The sequence below is a fragment of the Poecilia reticulata genome, chromosome 12 (genome assembly GCF_904066995.2).
Source record: "Poecilia reticulata chromosome 12, P_reticulata-male-v2, whole genome shotgun sequence".
Classification (NCBI taxonomy): Eukaryota; Metazoa; Chordata; class Actinopteri; order Cyprinodontiformes; family Poeciliidae; genus Poecilia; species Poecilia reticulata.
In genome coordinates this window covers 23,340,550-23,356,643 of record NC_088841.1, presented here as the reverse complement: position 1 = coordinate 23,356,643, position 16,094 = coordinate 23,340,550, and the positions used below count along the sequence as shown (strand labels likewise).

The 16,094-nt window shown below is 38.0% G+C and overlaps 1 protein-coding gene across 4 annotated transcripts in view; it reads left to right on the top strand.

Moving 5' to 3' along the window:
- Nucleotides 1–702: 702 nt before the first annotated feature.
- The window catches only part of whrna (whirlin a), a 143,409-nt gene continuing 128,017 nt past the window's right edge, over nucleotides 703–16,094 (top strand). The window contains exon 1 of one of the 4 annotated variants that reach the window (XM_008424630.2): nucleotides 703–1,980. In XM_008424630.2, the coding sequence (XP_008422852.2) occupies nucleotides 1,246–1,980 (735 nt within the window). In that variant the 5' untranslated portion in view covers nucleotides 703–1,245. The remainder of the gene's footprint in view (nucleotides 1,981–16,094) is intronic. The other 3 variants (XM_008424631.2, XM_008424634.2, XM_008424633.2) reach the window with 3 other exon arrangements.

Here is a 16,094-nt window from a genome sequence, read left to right as displayed (position 1 = left end):
TTTCACCAAAATCTCAAATTTTGAGATGAATTTCAGAAATTCTCTAGGAAAAAAAACTCAAATTTTTAGATTAATCCCATATATTAGGGAAAACACAAGGACATTTCTGAGTTTGAAAAGTTCAAAAATGAGTATGAAAAAGCTTTGAAATTTTTAGATTAGGCTCAAAAATGTTGTTGAACAAAGAAGGAAATTTCTGAGTTTGAAAAGTCCACTTTTTTTTTCTAAAATAAAAACTCAAACATTTTGAGATTAATCTCAGAATATTTTTGAGACCAAACATTTGGAAAGTCAAAATGTCCATGTTTTTACCAATTTATTTTAGATGAATCTCAAAACAAACTCGGACTTAGAAATTTCCATTTTTTTCTAGAACATTTCTGAGATTGATCTAAATATCACTGAATATTTGGTGGAAATTTACTACCAAATCCACATTATACCAAATTGAGATTAATCAAAAAATTCAGATTAATCTCAATTTAAATTTTTTTTTTAGCATATTTTCCACTTTTGAAGCCCAGAAATTTCCTTGTTTTTTACCCCCAAGAATATTTATGCAATTAGCCTAAACAATTCCCAGTTTTTCTACACTTTTCCAGTCTACATTGCCGTCCTACAAGTGTTGTACTTGTAGTTAAGTGTGAATTATTTAGACACGCAGCCACACGCGCGTGCAGTTTGTGACCAAAATCCTATTGGTTGCTGTGTGGTTGCGTCATTTCCGCACAGATGACGGCTCGAGACGCTTCTCCAGTCGCTGTAGTAACGTCCGTGGAGCTGGTACGCGGAGCCGCAGCTCTCTAACAAACTGACACCGCTCAGTTTTCACGCGTGGATTTACATTTTCATCACCGTGGGTCGTTTTGGGAGCGGACACCTGCCGCCGGAGCGGAGAAAAATAAGTTTTTTGTGTGTTTCTGGAGCGAAGGAATGGATAGTTTTTTGTTGTTAAACTGGAAGGAGTCGCTGTAATTGTGGTTGGTTTGGGTTTTTCTGGACACCAGAGAAGCGGCGGCTCGGTGTCCACCTGACCCCGTGGAAAAGAACACGGCGGATAATGACACTGACGTGGCGCACTAAGCTCTCCAGCTCTCACCCGCTTGGAAACTAAAGTTTTCCCAGCTCCAGGTAACAGCGTCCGATTATCAGTTGGGATAAACTTCAACATTATGGGGGTTATCGGACTCCTCCCGCCGTCTTGATGCCGCTCCAGCCGGGACCGCGTGCCCTGTAACCGCCGGGATGAGCAGCACCGACCTGGAGCGCATGTCGCTCAGCTCCTCGGCCAACTCGGTGGCCTCCAGCGCCCGGACGCTGTCGGCCAACGTCCGGAAGCTGCACAACGCGCTCAACCTGCTGCTCAGCGACTTGGAGCGGGAGCAGTTCATCCACTGCCTCAACGTGTACCACTCCAAGCGCAACGTGTACGACCTGGTTCAGACCCTCAACGTGATCCTGAACGCGCCCAGCAAGCGGCAGCTGCTGCCCATGCTGCGGCTGGTCATCCCCCGCTCCGACCAGCTCCTCTTCGAGCAGTACACCTCGGAGGGGCTTTACCTAAAGTCGGATTTAGTCGCAAACAATGGCCACGCCGAACCCCCGCCGAGCTCCAGCCCGACTCCGCCGGGGAACCTGTCGCCGAGCATCCCGCCGGACTTCCAGGTGGCGCTGCGGGGCTCCCCGGACAGCTTCAGCACCAGCAGCGACGGGACGGTGGCGCCGCTGGTGCCGCTGCTCGGCCGGAACTTCATCCACGAGCCGCCGGGCGAGCTCCGGCAGGTCACCATGAAGCGCCACAAGAGCAACGAGGGCCTAGGATTCAGCATCCGCGGCGGCTCGGAGCACGGGGTCGGGATCTACGTGTCCCTGGTGGAGCCCGGGAGCCTGGCGGAGAAGCAGGGGCTCCGCATCGGCGACCAGATCATGAAAGTTAACGACAAAGTGTTCGAGAAAGTCACCCACGCCGAAGCGGTGAAGGTAAGGCAACGTGTTTCTGTTTGTTAACGCCAACCCTATGGAATGCCGCTGGTGCCACATGTTGCATCTATCCCAACATGTATGGATAGGAATTCATGTCAAAATTCAGATTTGGGTAGTAATTAGTTACAGTTGCTCAATTACATTTACTTGAGTAACTTTTATAAATACTTTTTACTATTACTTTTTACTTTTACTTGAGTAATTTTATTATTAAGTATTGCTACTCTTGCTTGAGTAAAATTTCTGGATTCTCTACCCACTGAATTAAAAAACAAACATGTTTTAATCAAAAATTCACCAGACACAGACACAAACCTCCAGTTTTTGTTAAATTTAGTAAGTTTTTTTTATTGACAGTAACTGATTTGGAAACATTTTATTTTGCCCGATTTTGTTGTTTTTTGTTACTGATATGAATTATTGTCATTTTTGTCTTTAAAACACCAAGAATGTCAACTTAACTTAATATTTTGGTCCAGCTGATGCTGTAATTTTTAAATATTAGGATTGATAATGTGATCAGTTACTCAGTACTCGAGTAGACTTTCTACCAAATACTTTTTTACTCTTGAGTAATTTCTTGGACGGGTACTTTTTACTTTTACTTGAGTAATAAATATACTATAGTAGTGCTACTCTTACTTGAGTACAATTTTTGGGTCCATCTCTGTCAAAATTACGAGCGAAGAAGTCTGAAAGTTGTATAATGTGACGTATAAACCACTAGGATGTGTTCTTTATTTACATTTGATTCTGGGGTAAAAATGAGACTGTTCTCAGATGTGAGTTTGCGCAGAGCGGCATCTTGGTCTAAAACACTGATTTCCTTTAAGTCAAGGTTAAAAGCTCACCTGTTTAGAGCTGCTTTCAAACTGAAAATACTTGAATATTGACCAACATTTCTGATGGCAATCGACGACAAAATTATGTTTGCATAACTTTTATTTTTATGATATACAGCACTTTGAACTACCATGTTGCTTATATGCTTCATAGATAAACCTGAGTGATAGAAATTGGCAAAAGTCAAAACGTGACAAAAACTGTTTTTTAGTTGGAAATTTCACAAGTCCAAAGTTTTTTGTTGTTTTTTTTTAATAGAAAATTTGAAATGAATCTCAAAATTACTGATTTCTTTCTCACAAATTTTCAACTTTTAGAGATCGAAAATTTCCGAGATCTGAGATTTTTTTCTCGCAATTTTTTTTTTTTACTTTAGGAATTCCAAAATTTCACTGTTTTTTTTGTCTAAAATTTCTCAGATTATTCTCAAAATTTCAGACTTTTTTTCTTTTAAATTTTTGACGTTTAGAGCTCAGATATTTCCTTTTTTCTAAAATTTTTTGTGAGTAAAATTTACTTATTTTTTTCTTTCTAAATGGCTCTAATATACCAATATTACATGGCTCCTTTTAGAGAAAACACACCACAAAATTTCAGAGGAAGTTACCTGGAAGCATCTGGATGTTCTACATCTAGAATGCAAACTCTAGATCAGTTCATCTAAGAACTGATCTAGGAAGCTCTAGTGTAACCGGACGCCTGTAGCAGGCGGTAACCTTAGCGGCCTGTGTTTGTGTGCAGGTTTGAATGGACGGAGGTTGTCTTTTCAAACTGGATGAAGGCCCAAAACCAAGAAAAATGTGCTTTTATATTTTGGAACTAGTACAGCTAATGTCACTGTGATCATAAATAATTTAAAATCACAGTTTACTGTTTGAAAATGCTCAACTTTGAAGAAAGTCATTAAAAATTCTTGTGATTCTGACCATCCTAAAAGAGAGAAACTTTGGTGTGATTTAATTCCAGACATTAATGAGCAGAAGGTCTTTTTATTCAGTGTCTGATTTAAACTGCCTGGTGTTAATATCGCCCTACATTAGAAACTCGTCATGCATCTCTGCATCTCAGACCTTTGGGACGTTTAAAAGAGCCTTAATTGAATCCGTTTCATCGAGCGTCGTTATCCAAACCCTGCATGCTTTCCATGAAGCGCTCTGATAAGTTGTAGAAGAAGAAGATCTGAGCTGGTTGTTTCTAGATTGTTTATTATGGAGGCTGGTTGTTACAGACATGGCTTCTGCTGCAAAATGGTGCAAAAATCACTCTTGCAATTAAAAACCAGCAGGCTTTGGTGGAATTAGTTGTACAGAATAAATGTGAAGAAAAAGGTTTCTTCCAGCTTGTTCTGCTTGTTTGCATCTTTTATTTAACCAGGAAAATAATTTTAATGGTATTTTTCCACATAACAGTCCGGTAGACTCGATTCCATTTAGGGGCAAAGTTGTAACATTTGTTGCATTTTCACGCTGCACGGTCAAACAATCCAAAACTCTGGAAAAAGCTGTTCCCCTCCTCGCCTGTGGGGGCGCTGCACCAAGAACTACTGAAGGAAATGACACAAAAACCTGTGAAGACTTTAAGTTAAACTTTTATCTTTATAAAATATATATATTTTAAAAATGGAGTAGTGTCAGATTTTAGCGGTTGTAGACCACAAACCGTTTCTCCTGCTAACTTTTGTTTGTGCGCAGGGCATTTACCCAGAATGCCCTGCGCTGTAGTCCACTTCCTGCTTTTGGAGCGGTCTCCAGTCCGCTTGGCGTTCAAATACTTTCGAACCACTAAAGAGTTCACTTCAACTGAACCGGGACTGAGGTTTGTAGGTGAACCAGAGTTAGCTTTTTTTGTTTCAATTGCGCGTTCACACCTCCCCAAACACACCGGACTTTCTAGAAAAGACGGACTGGATTTTGACTAAACCGGATTAAATGGGGTTGGTGTAATTGCAGCATTATAAAGTCATTACAAAAGGCAGAAGCAACTGAAAACTGAAGTATACTATTCAAAGTAAGCTAAACGTTTGCTAATCCTGGGTGGAAATCTGCATGCTAGCAGGTTGAAGATGAAGCTCCATCCGACTCCTGAACTGTGGTTTATTTAACCAAACGCAGAAGGAAGACACGTCTGTATGTAAATGAATTATCCCCAGCTATACCGTCTCTTCTCGTGTCCCTCATAACACCCTCCTGAAGTCAGAAAGCAATCAAATTAAAAGGCAAGAGACACAGAGTCCGTCGGGGAGTAAAGAGTCACTCTTCCAGGATAAAACGATTTACGTCCCAATCACGTCCTGGACAACGGGGACCGAGTCCGAATCCAGAGAAATGAAAGTGAAATTCATCTGTAAGCCCAGAGAAACAGCAGCCAGTAGCTGCTGGGACCAGAGGAAGGGATTAAGCTTGATTAGGAGATTACGGTGAGGAGAAAACAAGGTGAATGATTCATTTTCTGCCCAGAATCAAACATGCAGAGATTTAAAAGTTGATCCTGTTTTTAAAAGCGATGAAAACAATCAGCAGCTCCATTTGAAAATCCACAGTAACTTCTTCACTTTTTAAATCTGCTTAATCTGGTCTGGATTAATAGTACCTGATTGTACCGGCATTTCATTACATAATGACTAAAGTAATCAATGGGTAACCCAAAACTTTTTAAATAAAGTTTGATCAGCTTCCTGAATATTTCCATAACTTTATCTGTGGCGATGAGCTACGAACGCCTCCTGTATGGAGCTAAATTGTAGAAAATTAACAAACAAACTTGAAAATTTGAAACTAAAAGGAAGAAAAATCATTTTAAAAACCTCTATCTCTAAATATGCTTTACCCAAAAGTCAAGTTGCAGTTTTAGCTTCAACTGGTTCAAAATTTATTTACAAAAAAATCAATTAAGCACCTTATGGTATCCAAATGTTAATTTGTGATCCCCAAAATAATCACCAGATTAGCTCCATCAAGCCGAGCAGAAAATATAAACTAATTAAAATGAAATTTCTTTTAGATGCAGATGCAATGTTTGCCACAACTACTCAGGCATTTACTAAAGGAATGCTGCTGTTGCATTTTAAGCAATAAAATGTGCATTTACTTGTTTAAAAAATGTATTCAAATATCTATTTACTTGCATCTTGAATGTATGTCTAATATTGTAAAGGCTTAAGTGGTTAAATGAGAAATAAGCAGAATGTAAATTGTTTTTAGCCGATTAATCGTTAAAATAATTAATCATCAGAATAATAGATTAATCGATTAATCGTCAGAATAATTGATGACTAAAATAACCATTAGCGCCCTAATCTTGCGTATTATAAGATGATAAAAATACCTGATTTTAGACCCATTAACATTTTAAAATAACAAAATGAATCAATTGTTGTGGTAAAAACCGAAGATTTCTCCCACTCTGACTTGCCTCTGTAAATGTGCTACATAAATAAACTTACCTTACCTCACCTTTCAGTTGAGGATCCTAACAGCCCCTTTGGATCCTGGGAATTAACATCAGAAATATTCCAACAATAAAAAGCATCTTTGCACCAATAAAAATAGATTTAACTTCGACTCACTCGGTTAAACCTCTTCTGAATCCCTGTAAGTTTTAAGTATTTTATTCAGTTGAATGATTTTTATACGTTCTTGCTGCCCTAGATAGTCTTATTAAAGATATATGCTCACTTTGTATTCATTTGTCGTTTTATTTTCCTGTCAAATAAAGCAGACAGACTGGGAACTGGATCGCTTGTCAAGTTGACGGCTCTCTCCTTGGTGAGGGGAAAAACTAACAGGAATAATAATTCTGACCGCTTTCAGAGCCTGACAGCAGGAAGACGGGAACGATCGACAAGCTGCACTACTTTGGAAAACTTTCCCAGCAGGACAAGCGTGAAAAAGTCTCGCATCTTTTTTCTCCGTGGTTGTTGGTGGCTCAGATTGTCTGTCATGCTCAGCGGCGTGTCGAGACAAATCTGATGGAGATGTTTACTCACTCATCCTGAGCACAAAAGTGGTTTTAGCTTCTGACTTTTCAACACAGTTGTTTGCACAAGTTTGGATTTTACTTTTATAATCTGCAAATTGTCAAAATTAAACCCACTAACTCAAATATATACATTAAAATGCAATGAGATACTAAAGGATGTATCTGCAGCTAAATAAATACTTAAATAAGCTCATTTTTTTCACTTACTATTAATGCATTGTAGGACTGATGGTTTTATTTTTCAATTAACCAAATACTAACTGGACAGCAAAAGGTGATTATTATGGATATTTTACAGAATTTGAACCAGATAAAGCTACAACTATGACACTTGAAGTTTTAGGTAGAACATATTTACAAACCATTTTTTCATCTAAATGCAAAAACTATATTTTTATACAGTTTTGACTTAATTACTTCTACAAGTTTGTTCATTCAGCAAATAGCATATTTTAGAGTGTTTATACTACTCTATTTAATGATTAATCGATTACTAAATTAGTTGACCTTTCTCTGAATGCTAGTCGTTAGCTTACACATTGCTGATGCCAGTATATTCATGCTAATCATTAGCCTCTCCAATGCTAATGCACATTGAACTTCCATCTATTCGTGGGTCAGGATTCGTAAATTTACGAATTCTTGCATTCTTCTGTTGAACGTACCTTCAAATATCTTATTTTTTCTGATTCTTTTGGTACAGCATATCCAAAATGAATTTGGGAAGCTAAAATACCTTGGAGCAATGCTAGTTGGCGGACATTAGCAAAGCAGCCAATCCAACAATGGAGATCATAGATGTTGGCATTGGTTTCTGCTTTGCGTATCAATGCAGATTGAAGTATATTTGTTGTTTGCACTATTAAAACATGAAGTTATATACATTTCTAGAGCAGTTCTCAAGTTTTTGCAGATTGTAGCATTTTGCTGCTGGCTGGGATCGTTATTCATCTTGAATAGCCGGGTTCCACTGTCTTATTTTACCCGAAAAAACAATAGATTTCAATTAATTCAGCCAATTTTGGTCACCAGAAGCTTGTCTACAGCAACAAAAAGAGTGTGGACTCACTAAAATCTTATAGCCCATTATTGTTAGCTTTGGGTTTACATATTTAAGGCCACAGTTTGTTCAGTAAATTCAACTAAAAATAATTAAAGCTGTGTTTTGTATCCTCATTCCACCCTGGAAAAGCTTAAAGCTGCAAACAGTGCTTCTTTCCAGCTTTCAACGTCAATGTTTTAAATGCTGATGTGTGTGGTAATTAACCTTCAACCAATCGGGACGCGGCTATTATAAATTATTATAAAAGTAGGTTGTTGGAGAAAGAAACCCAGAAGCTCAGCTGGCCTTCTACTTTCTTAAATTAAACAAGTTAATGTGGGTTTTCCCCCCAACAGTTGCCATGTTTATCACCAAAAACCCAAAGATTTACATAATCACGTTGCTCAGGTTTTATTGTGCTTTCCTGTAAAGCCTTTATTGCTGCTTGATAAACTTTTATGTTTGACTTTATGTCCAGGATGCAAATCCTGATGTGCTTTATGGCAAAGATTCACCTGAGAGGAGAATATTTAATGAAATGCTGCAGAAACTACCTGAATGATCGCTTTCCAATAACACAGGTTGAGATTTTTTTTAACCAATGCTTAAAGGTTTATCATGTTTTAAAAAAAAATCAATACTAGTATTAATTGGAACACATTTTTCCTCTACTTGTAAATAATTACTTAGTGTTTTCTCTTTGAGTTTCTCAAGGGAATCTGACAATTTACCACTTTTTGTGCAGGTTTCCTGTTCAGCCATGTATGACCTGTAATTATGGCTCTGCATAATTACGGGTCAATAATATCTGAGGAAGGCAATATTTACTTTCTCTGGTATGTCCTTCACATAATTAGTTTTGGTTTATTGTCCAACTTTTTCCCAGTTTTATCAGGAAACTTCTTCAGGACTTCAGCGCATTCTTGGGTTGGATTTTAGGCTTGAAATAAATCGATTAATCGCGATTAATTGAAATAATCGGCAAATAGTATTTGGTTGTTAGCAGTGGTGGGAAGTAACGAAGTACAAGTACTTCGTTACTGTACTTAAGTACAGTTTTCGTGTATCTGTACTTTACTTAAGTAGATTTAATAATGGGGACTTTCTACTTTTACTCCACTACATTTTACAGTAAGTATATGTACTTTCTACTTCACTACATTTCTACAAAAGTGTCGCGTTACTGTTACATCCAAGTCGTGTTGCTCTTTTCTTCCGTTAAAATGTGAAGTTCAGGGACTTAAGGTGGCGCCGTAAAATCCGAGCAATAACGTGACTTAGTGTCTGTTGTCACCCATCGGCTCCACCTTTACTCACACTCGGAGCTCCAGACATGCGCAGTGGTTTCCTCTGAGCGGGAGAAGATGTTTGTCTATAATATAATAGCGCTGCATAAATTGATATGGCGACATGTAAAATTAGCAGCGCTTCGCTTTCACAGACGGTGGGGACTTCGTCCAACTTTTAGCGTCACTTGGAAGGAAAGCTTAAAGAAAGGTAAGATCTGTGCTAGCAAAGCTAGCTGTACTGAGACACATGTTGCATCTGATGAAAAAAGGTTGTCACTCATGCGCTGAATTATTGTGTGGAGGTGTTGACTGAGGTGTGGCATATATGGGACAACGCTGTGACCAAAGTCTGCAATATAGTGATATGACATTCAGGAACGATCCGATTCTTCTGGACGGATCTTTACTAAGTCCTAAGGACTGAAGCCTCACTGAGAGCCGTTCTTTGTTCTTGTGTACACTGCGGTAGCTATATATATATATATATATATATATATATATATATAGACATTCATTTAATCGCTGAATAAGTAAAAGTTGAACGTATGATCACAGAGCATGCTCATTGCTCATTGATTGATTTCGTCTCCTGTCATGGTGGTAAACATCGCAGTGGGAGGGAGGATGAAAACAGTCACTCTGCTCCTTCTGCTTAGTTGTTGCGCCGTTGGACAGTGTTCATAGTTGAACGTTATTTACCGTTAATTGCGATGTTTCAGTTGTGGTTTCTGACATGGGCAATATGGGCAACCGCCCAGGGCGTTATTTTTCTAGGGATAGCAGGAGACCTCTGCGGATTGTAGCACAGCGATGAAAGCAAAACAGAATGAAGTGAGTTTTAATTGATACTGGTTAAATTCATTTCAGCTCTTAAGTATTTAATATCTAAGTGTTTTTATGGGAATGTGGATCTTTCAGATCAATCTGAAAACCAATTTTGATAAGTAAACTTAATGTTATTGTGTCATTTAGCGCAGGGCGCTGGTCTTGGTCTCGGGTTCGGTGGTCTTGACTACAACTCTGCTACATGGCTCCTTGGTTGCATGTCCTCCACCCCGCCCGCACCTTCTTTACATCCCCTTTCAGTTAGATTTCTTTCTAAATAAATGTGACTAATGAAGTTCATGCTATGTTAGGACAGGAGACAAAATGTTTCCATCCCTGAAATTATGATTCATAGAATCACATATCTAAGTCTAAACTGTTACAGAGAATAAACACAATAAGAACATGTTTAATCTGTGGTAGTGTTCATTAAAATGGCACATTTCTGTTGTATTAAAATTAAATACGATCGGCACACTTAATGATATTAGCGATTAGGAAATGCATTCAGCGAGTACTTTTACTTTTAATACTTAAGTATTTTTAAAAACCAGGACTTTTTTACTTTTACTTAAGTAAAATGTTAATGTGGTACTTTGACTTTTACTTAAGTACATTTTTGACTGTGTATTTGTACTTTTACTTAAGTAAATTTTTTGAGTACTTTCTCCACCACTGGTTGTTAGGCACTCAGGATCTAAGAGTGCTAATTGACTGTCTAATAAAGTAATCTATAAGACTTTATCACAAATAGACACAATGAGTTTCATTGATTAAAATCGTCCACTAATTTAGTAATTGATTAATCGTTTAATAAAATCAAAGAACAATATATTCAGAGCTGTAATTAAGCCAAAACTGTACAAAAAATAGATGCATTTAGCTCTTTAAATATAAATATATTCGACCCGAAAATTTTATCTGGGTTTTAACGTCACCTGATTCAAATTTTATAAAGTTTGAAATAAATAAGATTAATAAAAAAAAATCGTATTTAGCAACTTTTGCTGTCCTGTTATTAATTGGTTAATCAAAACAAAAAGTTAACATATTATCATCCCTACACCGTATTGATTTGTCACATGTTATTTATTACCAAATAAAATTTTTATTTTTCCTAATATAAGGACAATTCAATTATGCTCATTTGTATTTTCTTATGTATATTTAATATTGTATAAAATAAGCTTCTGGTCATATAACAAATTCAATTAATCGATTAATCAAAGATAAATGATTAAGTTTAAGCTCCGCCTCTATAAAGATTTTTTTAAAATAATTTTTGTTCTATATTAGTTTCTGTCCATTTCTTGTAGAAAATTAAATAAACCAGGGTTTTCTCTCAGCGCCCTCAGTTCAGTTTGTCTCTCTAATTATACTGTGAAATATTTATAAATTGCTTTAATTATTTGGGTGGAAACTCAAGCTGCTTTCCTCGAGCGCGCTGATGAATATGGGAAAGTTTACATGATTTTTATTGCATAACGATCTGAACAAGGAGGAAAATTACTCAAGACACTCAATGCAAATTGAATTTTAGGAGAATATTTTCTCTTTTTGTGTTTCCTTCTGCTGCTTTTACAGCAGAAGGCATTTAGATTAAAGTGCCGGTTTGTTGTGAAAAAACATCATATTTTCGTCCATCATTTATATTCTCCTTTGATCGGCCCACTTGGGTCCATTAGACCTGCCAAAATGACTCCACTGCTGCACTTTAATTTCTTTACAATGAAGCCACCGAATGCTCGACTTCCCAGTGAAGGTGTCCCCCATCCGTCTCCGTCTCTGTCTCTAAATCAGCGGAAGCAGCCATTAATATCCCGTCAATGGGCCGAATGTCTGCTGTTTCTGGTCACTTCTCCCTGCAGGCAGGAAATGGCTGCTCCTCTTGGTCCCTCGTGTGCTTTTAGTTGAACTGTAATCTGATTTTATTAAGGCCTGCATGGGAAATGGGCTGTTTTAAACAAAGCTGCTTACTTCTGTAGTAAATCCTTCCTTAATTAAGGTCAAAGTTTTGCAGCAGGGTGTCGATACTTCATTCAATCGAAGCTCTGTTGCGTTTTTGTTTGTTGGATTTTAAAATGCAGCTGAGGAATATTCATTTTGTTTTTAAATTTTGATTTTTGTATTTTTATGCACATTTTTATCCCAGTATTTTGTGGCACAGTTCTCATAAAGATAAAATGGAGATGGACAATAAATCAGTAACAGTGTATGATAGACGTGACCAGTATCAGTAGATAATGCATCTGATAGAATATTCACTGAGCTACAGGGTGGTGGAATCAACTCACTCTCTCACTCTTTGGTTGCCTGGCAACGACCTGCTGGGTGAAGCAGTTCCAAGTTCCCCCCCCAACTTTGGTTGCCTAGCAACGACCTGCCGAGTAACTGACACAGCAGCAGTTTCAAGTTTCCCTTCAACGCCTCAAAACTGCTTAAAAATAAAAAATAATGGCTTGGAGAGAAAACTGGATAAAACGGGGAAGGTCACCACCAGTTTGGTCATATTTCAGATTTAAAACAAAAAAACGTATCGATTATTAATTATCTATCGCTGATTTTGCGTAATTTAGAGATTCGAAAGTAAGATCCACTCTTCCCATTCTTGTATGGTGTTTGATGTGAAATCTACAATCGTCTAAATCATCCAAGATTTAGGATGATTTAGATTTCATCCTAAATCTGTTTGACATTTAGGATGAAATGATTGTTTCCTGATGCCTCTTTCCAACTTCTGTTCATAAAGACCTTTTTAAAAGAACTCCGAAAGTTTTTAACTTTTGTAGACAATTTCATTCAATGAGGAAAAATAACAGTTAAGATAAGATGGATAAATCTTTATTGTCATTGTCACAAGAACAACGAAATTTAAAAATTGCCGTAAGTCAGTGCATATGCTAAAAAAAAAGAAAACTTGTGTCACACTTTACATAGAAGTGAGAAGTGAGAATCTGTTCAGTGTCAGTATTTTGGAGCTTAATAATCAACAGGTTAAAATGAGAGATTATCCCATCTGTTTGTTTCAATTTATCCCTATTAAGAGATAAAATCCCAGCATTATCTGATGTGTTTTATATCTGAGGTGTTGGATTTAGTTTCCCGCTTTAAACCTCAGCATGGATTTATTGAATTGAGCTTATTGGGTAAGTTTTTCTGGGTGTCCGCTGCTGCCGCCGCCGCCGTGAGTCATGAGATTAAGAAGGTCTGCTCTGAATATAAATGAGGATCTGAAAGGTTTCATTGCTACTTCGGTTTTGTCTGTTGGTGTATGACAGGTATAATTATGAAATCCAGCCAAGAGAGGTGTGAGAGGCTGTATCACACACACACACACACGCACACACACACACACACACACACACACACACACACACACACACACACACACACACACGCTCTGCTGATTATTATCCTGTTCAGAGACTCAATTAGAGAAGAAGAAATACTGAGACCTTTTTAGAGGCAGACGTGATTAAAAGATTTTTTAAAGGATTCTCGGAATAAAAAAAGCAACTTTGTTTATAATTAAAGTAATGATTAAGTTAGAATACTAGAAAACTTGATTTAGATCTTCATCTAAAACAGGGGTGTCCAAACGTTTTGGACCAGAATCCCAAAGTTGAAAGTACTCTGGAGGGAAAATAATTTATCTGCTTAGCATTACATTAGACGTGCATTACATTAGATATTTTAAGAAAATAAAGTGGCTTTATTTCATAACTTCTTATTTATTGTTTTTTTTTTCTTTTGTTTCCTTTTCAGTAAAACTTTTCTGGATGAAGGCAGTTATAATTATTATATTGGTTATAAAAAGACGCATGATTTAAGGTTGTACTCAACTGTTTCCATTGTATGAAAATTGTGTTGGCAATTTTACTCTGGGTAAACCACCTGCATTTTGTAGGCAGAAAAAGTCAGCCGAAGGGCCACAAATGGCCCCCGGGCCGCACTTTGAACACCCCAGGAATGAACAGACCAGGAATGTTTGATAACATTTAGTGCTTTTGCAGTAATTTTTGGTTTCTTTTGCTTCATATTGGACCCATCCTGAGAGTCAGACCCATTGTGAGCCCGAAGTGGAGGTATTTAATGGTTATGTAAGCCCAGGAGAGCCGAGTTAAACAATCTGCAGAGAGACGGGCGTCCTGGGAGTCCTCTGATGTGTGAATGAGGTAAAACACTGCCAGTCTTCAGGGGAAGATTGATGCCGTTTTGTAATTTTCAGGCCCGCTTTGAAGATTTTAGTCCAAGATGGAGAGCAGGAATGAGAAAGCCTGAATCCTCCTGTGCGTCTGTGTCGGATTACTTCCCTCGCCGCGCCGACCCGCAGCGGTCCGTCAGCCGGCCCAGATGTCTCTTTTATGTGGAGGACAAGCATAGAGGAGTCCTGCCTGATATCTGACACCTGTGAGCCGCCTTATCTGCCTTTCTACCCGACCACCATCCCACTCACCGTCTGCTGCCTGCCTCGCGCCCGGCGCTTTGAAACGGAAGCAGCAAAACGAGAAGGTGTGAAGCAAAGGAGCAGCAGGTTGGACCGTTTGGGTCCACGCAATTATTTGATAAGCAGACTGATGGATGTGTCTTTATTGGCTTTCAGAAACAATTTTCATTAAGTCCCGCGAATCAGATGTCATGTAAAGAACTTCACACTTTAAACAAACAGCTGAGTTTAACAAGGAAGTTCCATATTTACAGTGTTTCTCCAATATTGGTCAACAGTTTGAGACACAGATTGACTCTGTCTTCAGTAAGAGGAACCTTCATACAAAATTCACATTTTACATCTTTTTACACTTTCATTTCTCTGTCTGTTTCTTCTAAAAGCATTAGATGTTTTTTTTTTTGGTGTCTGGAAAATGAGCAGTTTCAAAATCATCCCGATTGAGTCACATTCAAAGGGCATTGTGCTACAAGAATAAGGAGAAAATTTTTGCCCAAAATTATTTTAAGATAAATCTTAGATTTTCTAGAACAAAATTTGCAATTTTCTGAGTTTGGAAAATCAAAAAAATGCTAGAAAAACCCTGAAATTTTGAGAGTAATTCCAGAAATGTTCTAGAAAAAACTTAAAAATCTCAGAATTTCAAAAGTAAAAAACGTAGAATTATTTGAAATTTTCTGAGTTTAAAAAAAACATTCTCAGAAATTTCCATGTCGTTTATAGAATATTTTTGACTTTTGGAGCTCAGAAATTTCCTCGTTTCTCCAGAACATCCTTGAGATTTTTTTTTTTTTGGCAAACATTTACTCCTTCCAAATGTTTTTTTTTTTAGGTCTTTTTCACTTTAAATCTAAATTAGCTGCTGCCTAACTCAATGTTTACACTTGCACTTGAAAATGGCTTCAAACAGATGCACAATTATACAATCGTACTTCTTTGAAAAGCAGAAGTGGAGCCTCCTGCACAACCAACAAGAATGCAATACTGGATGGTAATTCAACAACAAAGCACCTGTATTTTCCAGCAGCGGTTGTTTTTAGAAGCAGTAGAATGTTGCATATTATCCGCCGTTAAGGCTAATTATGGCATTCATTAGTTACAAAAAAAAACATTTTTAAAAATACAGCAACAGATTTGGTCCATGTTGCACCATGAGTGCTTCTGTTTTTGAGTTTTGAGATTAGAAATGCAGGGAAATGACAAAACTTTCCAGTGAAGCATTTATTTCTTCTTGATATTAAATTTATGCGCAGTGAATTAAAATCAGATCCCAGTTACATAATGGAGGATCTTTACTCGTTCGCGACAGATTCTCTCGCTGTTCAAAAGCCACGGTGACTGATGTCCTCCAGCTCGGTGATGAGGAGATAATTACAGTAAGAGGTTGCCTTCAGGTCCTCATGAAGATAAGTGAAGGAGGACAACACACGTGGCGTTCAGTGACAGGCTGTTACTCTGATGAAACGAAGCAGCTGCAGTTATGATGAACGCTGATCTGACTCGGATTACGGCGGCGGACGGCAGACAGATAATTGAGTCGGTATGGAGAGAAAGATGATTATTTACCGTCTGGATTTGGTCTGACAGATTAGTTTGGGTATGAAGAGGAAAACGTTGGAGAGGCAGAGGAGAAATGGGTCAAACGCTGGGAGACTCATCCGGACACAGCTGGCGTCCGAATCGGACA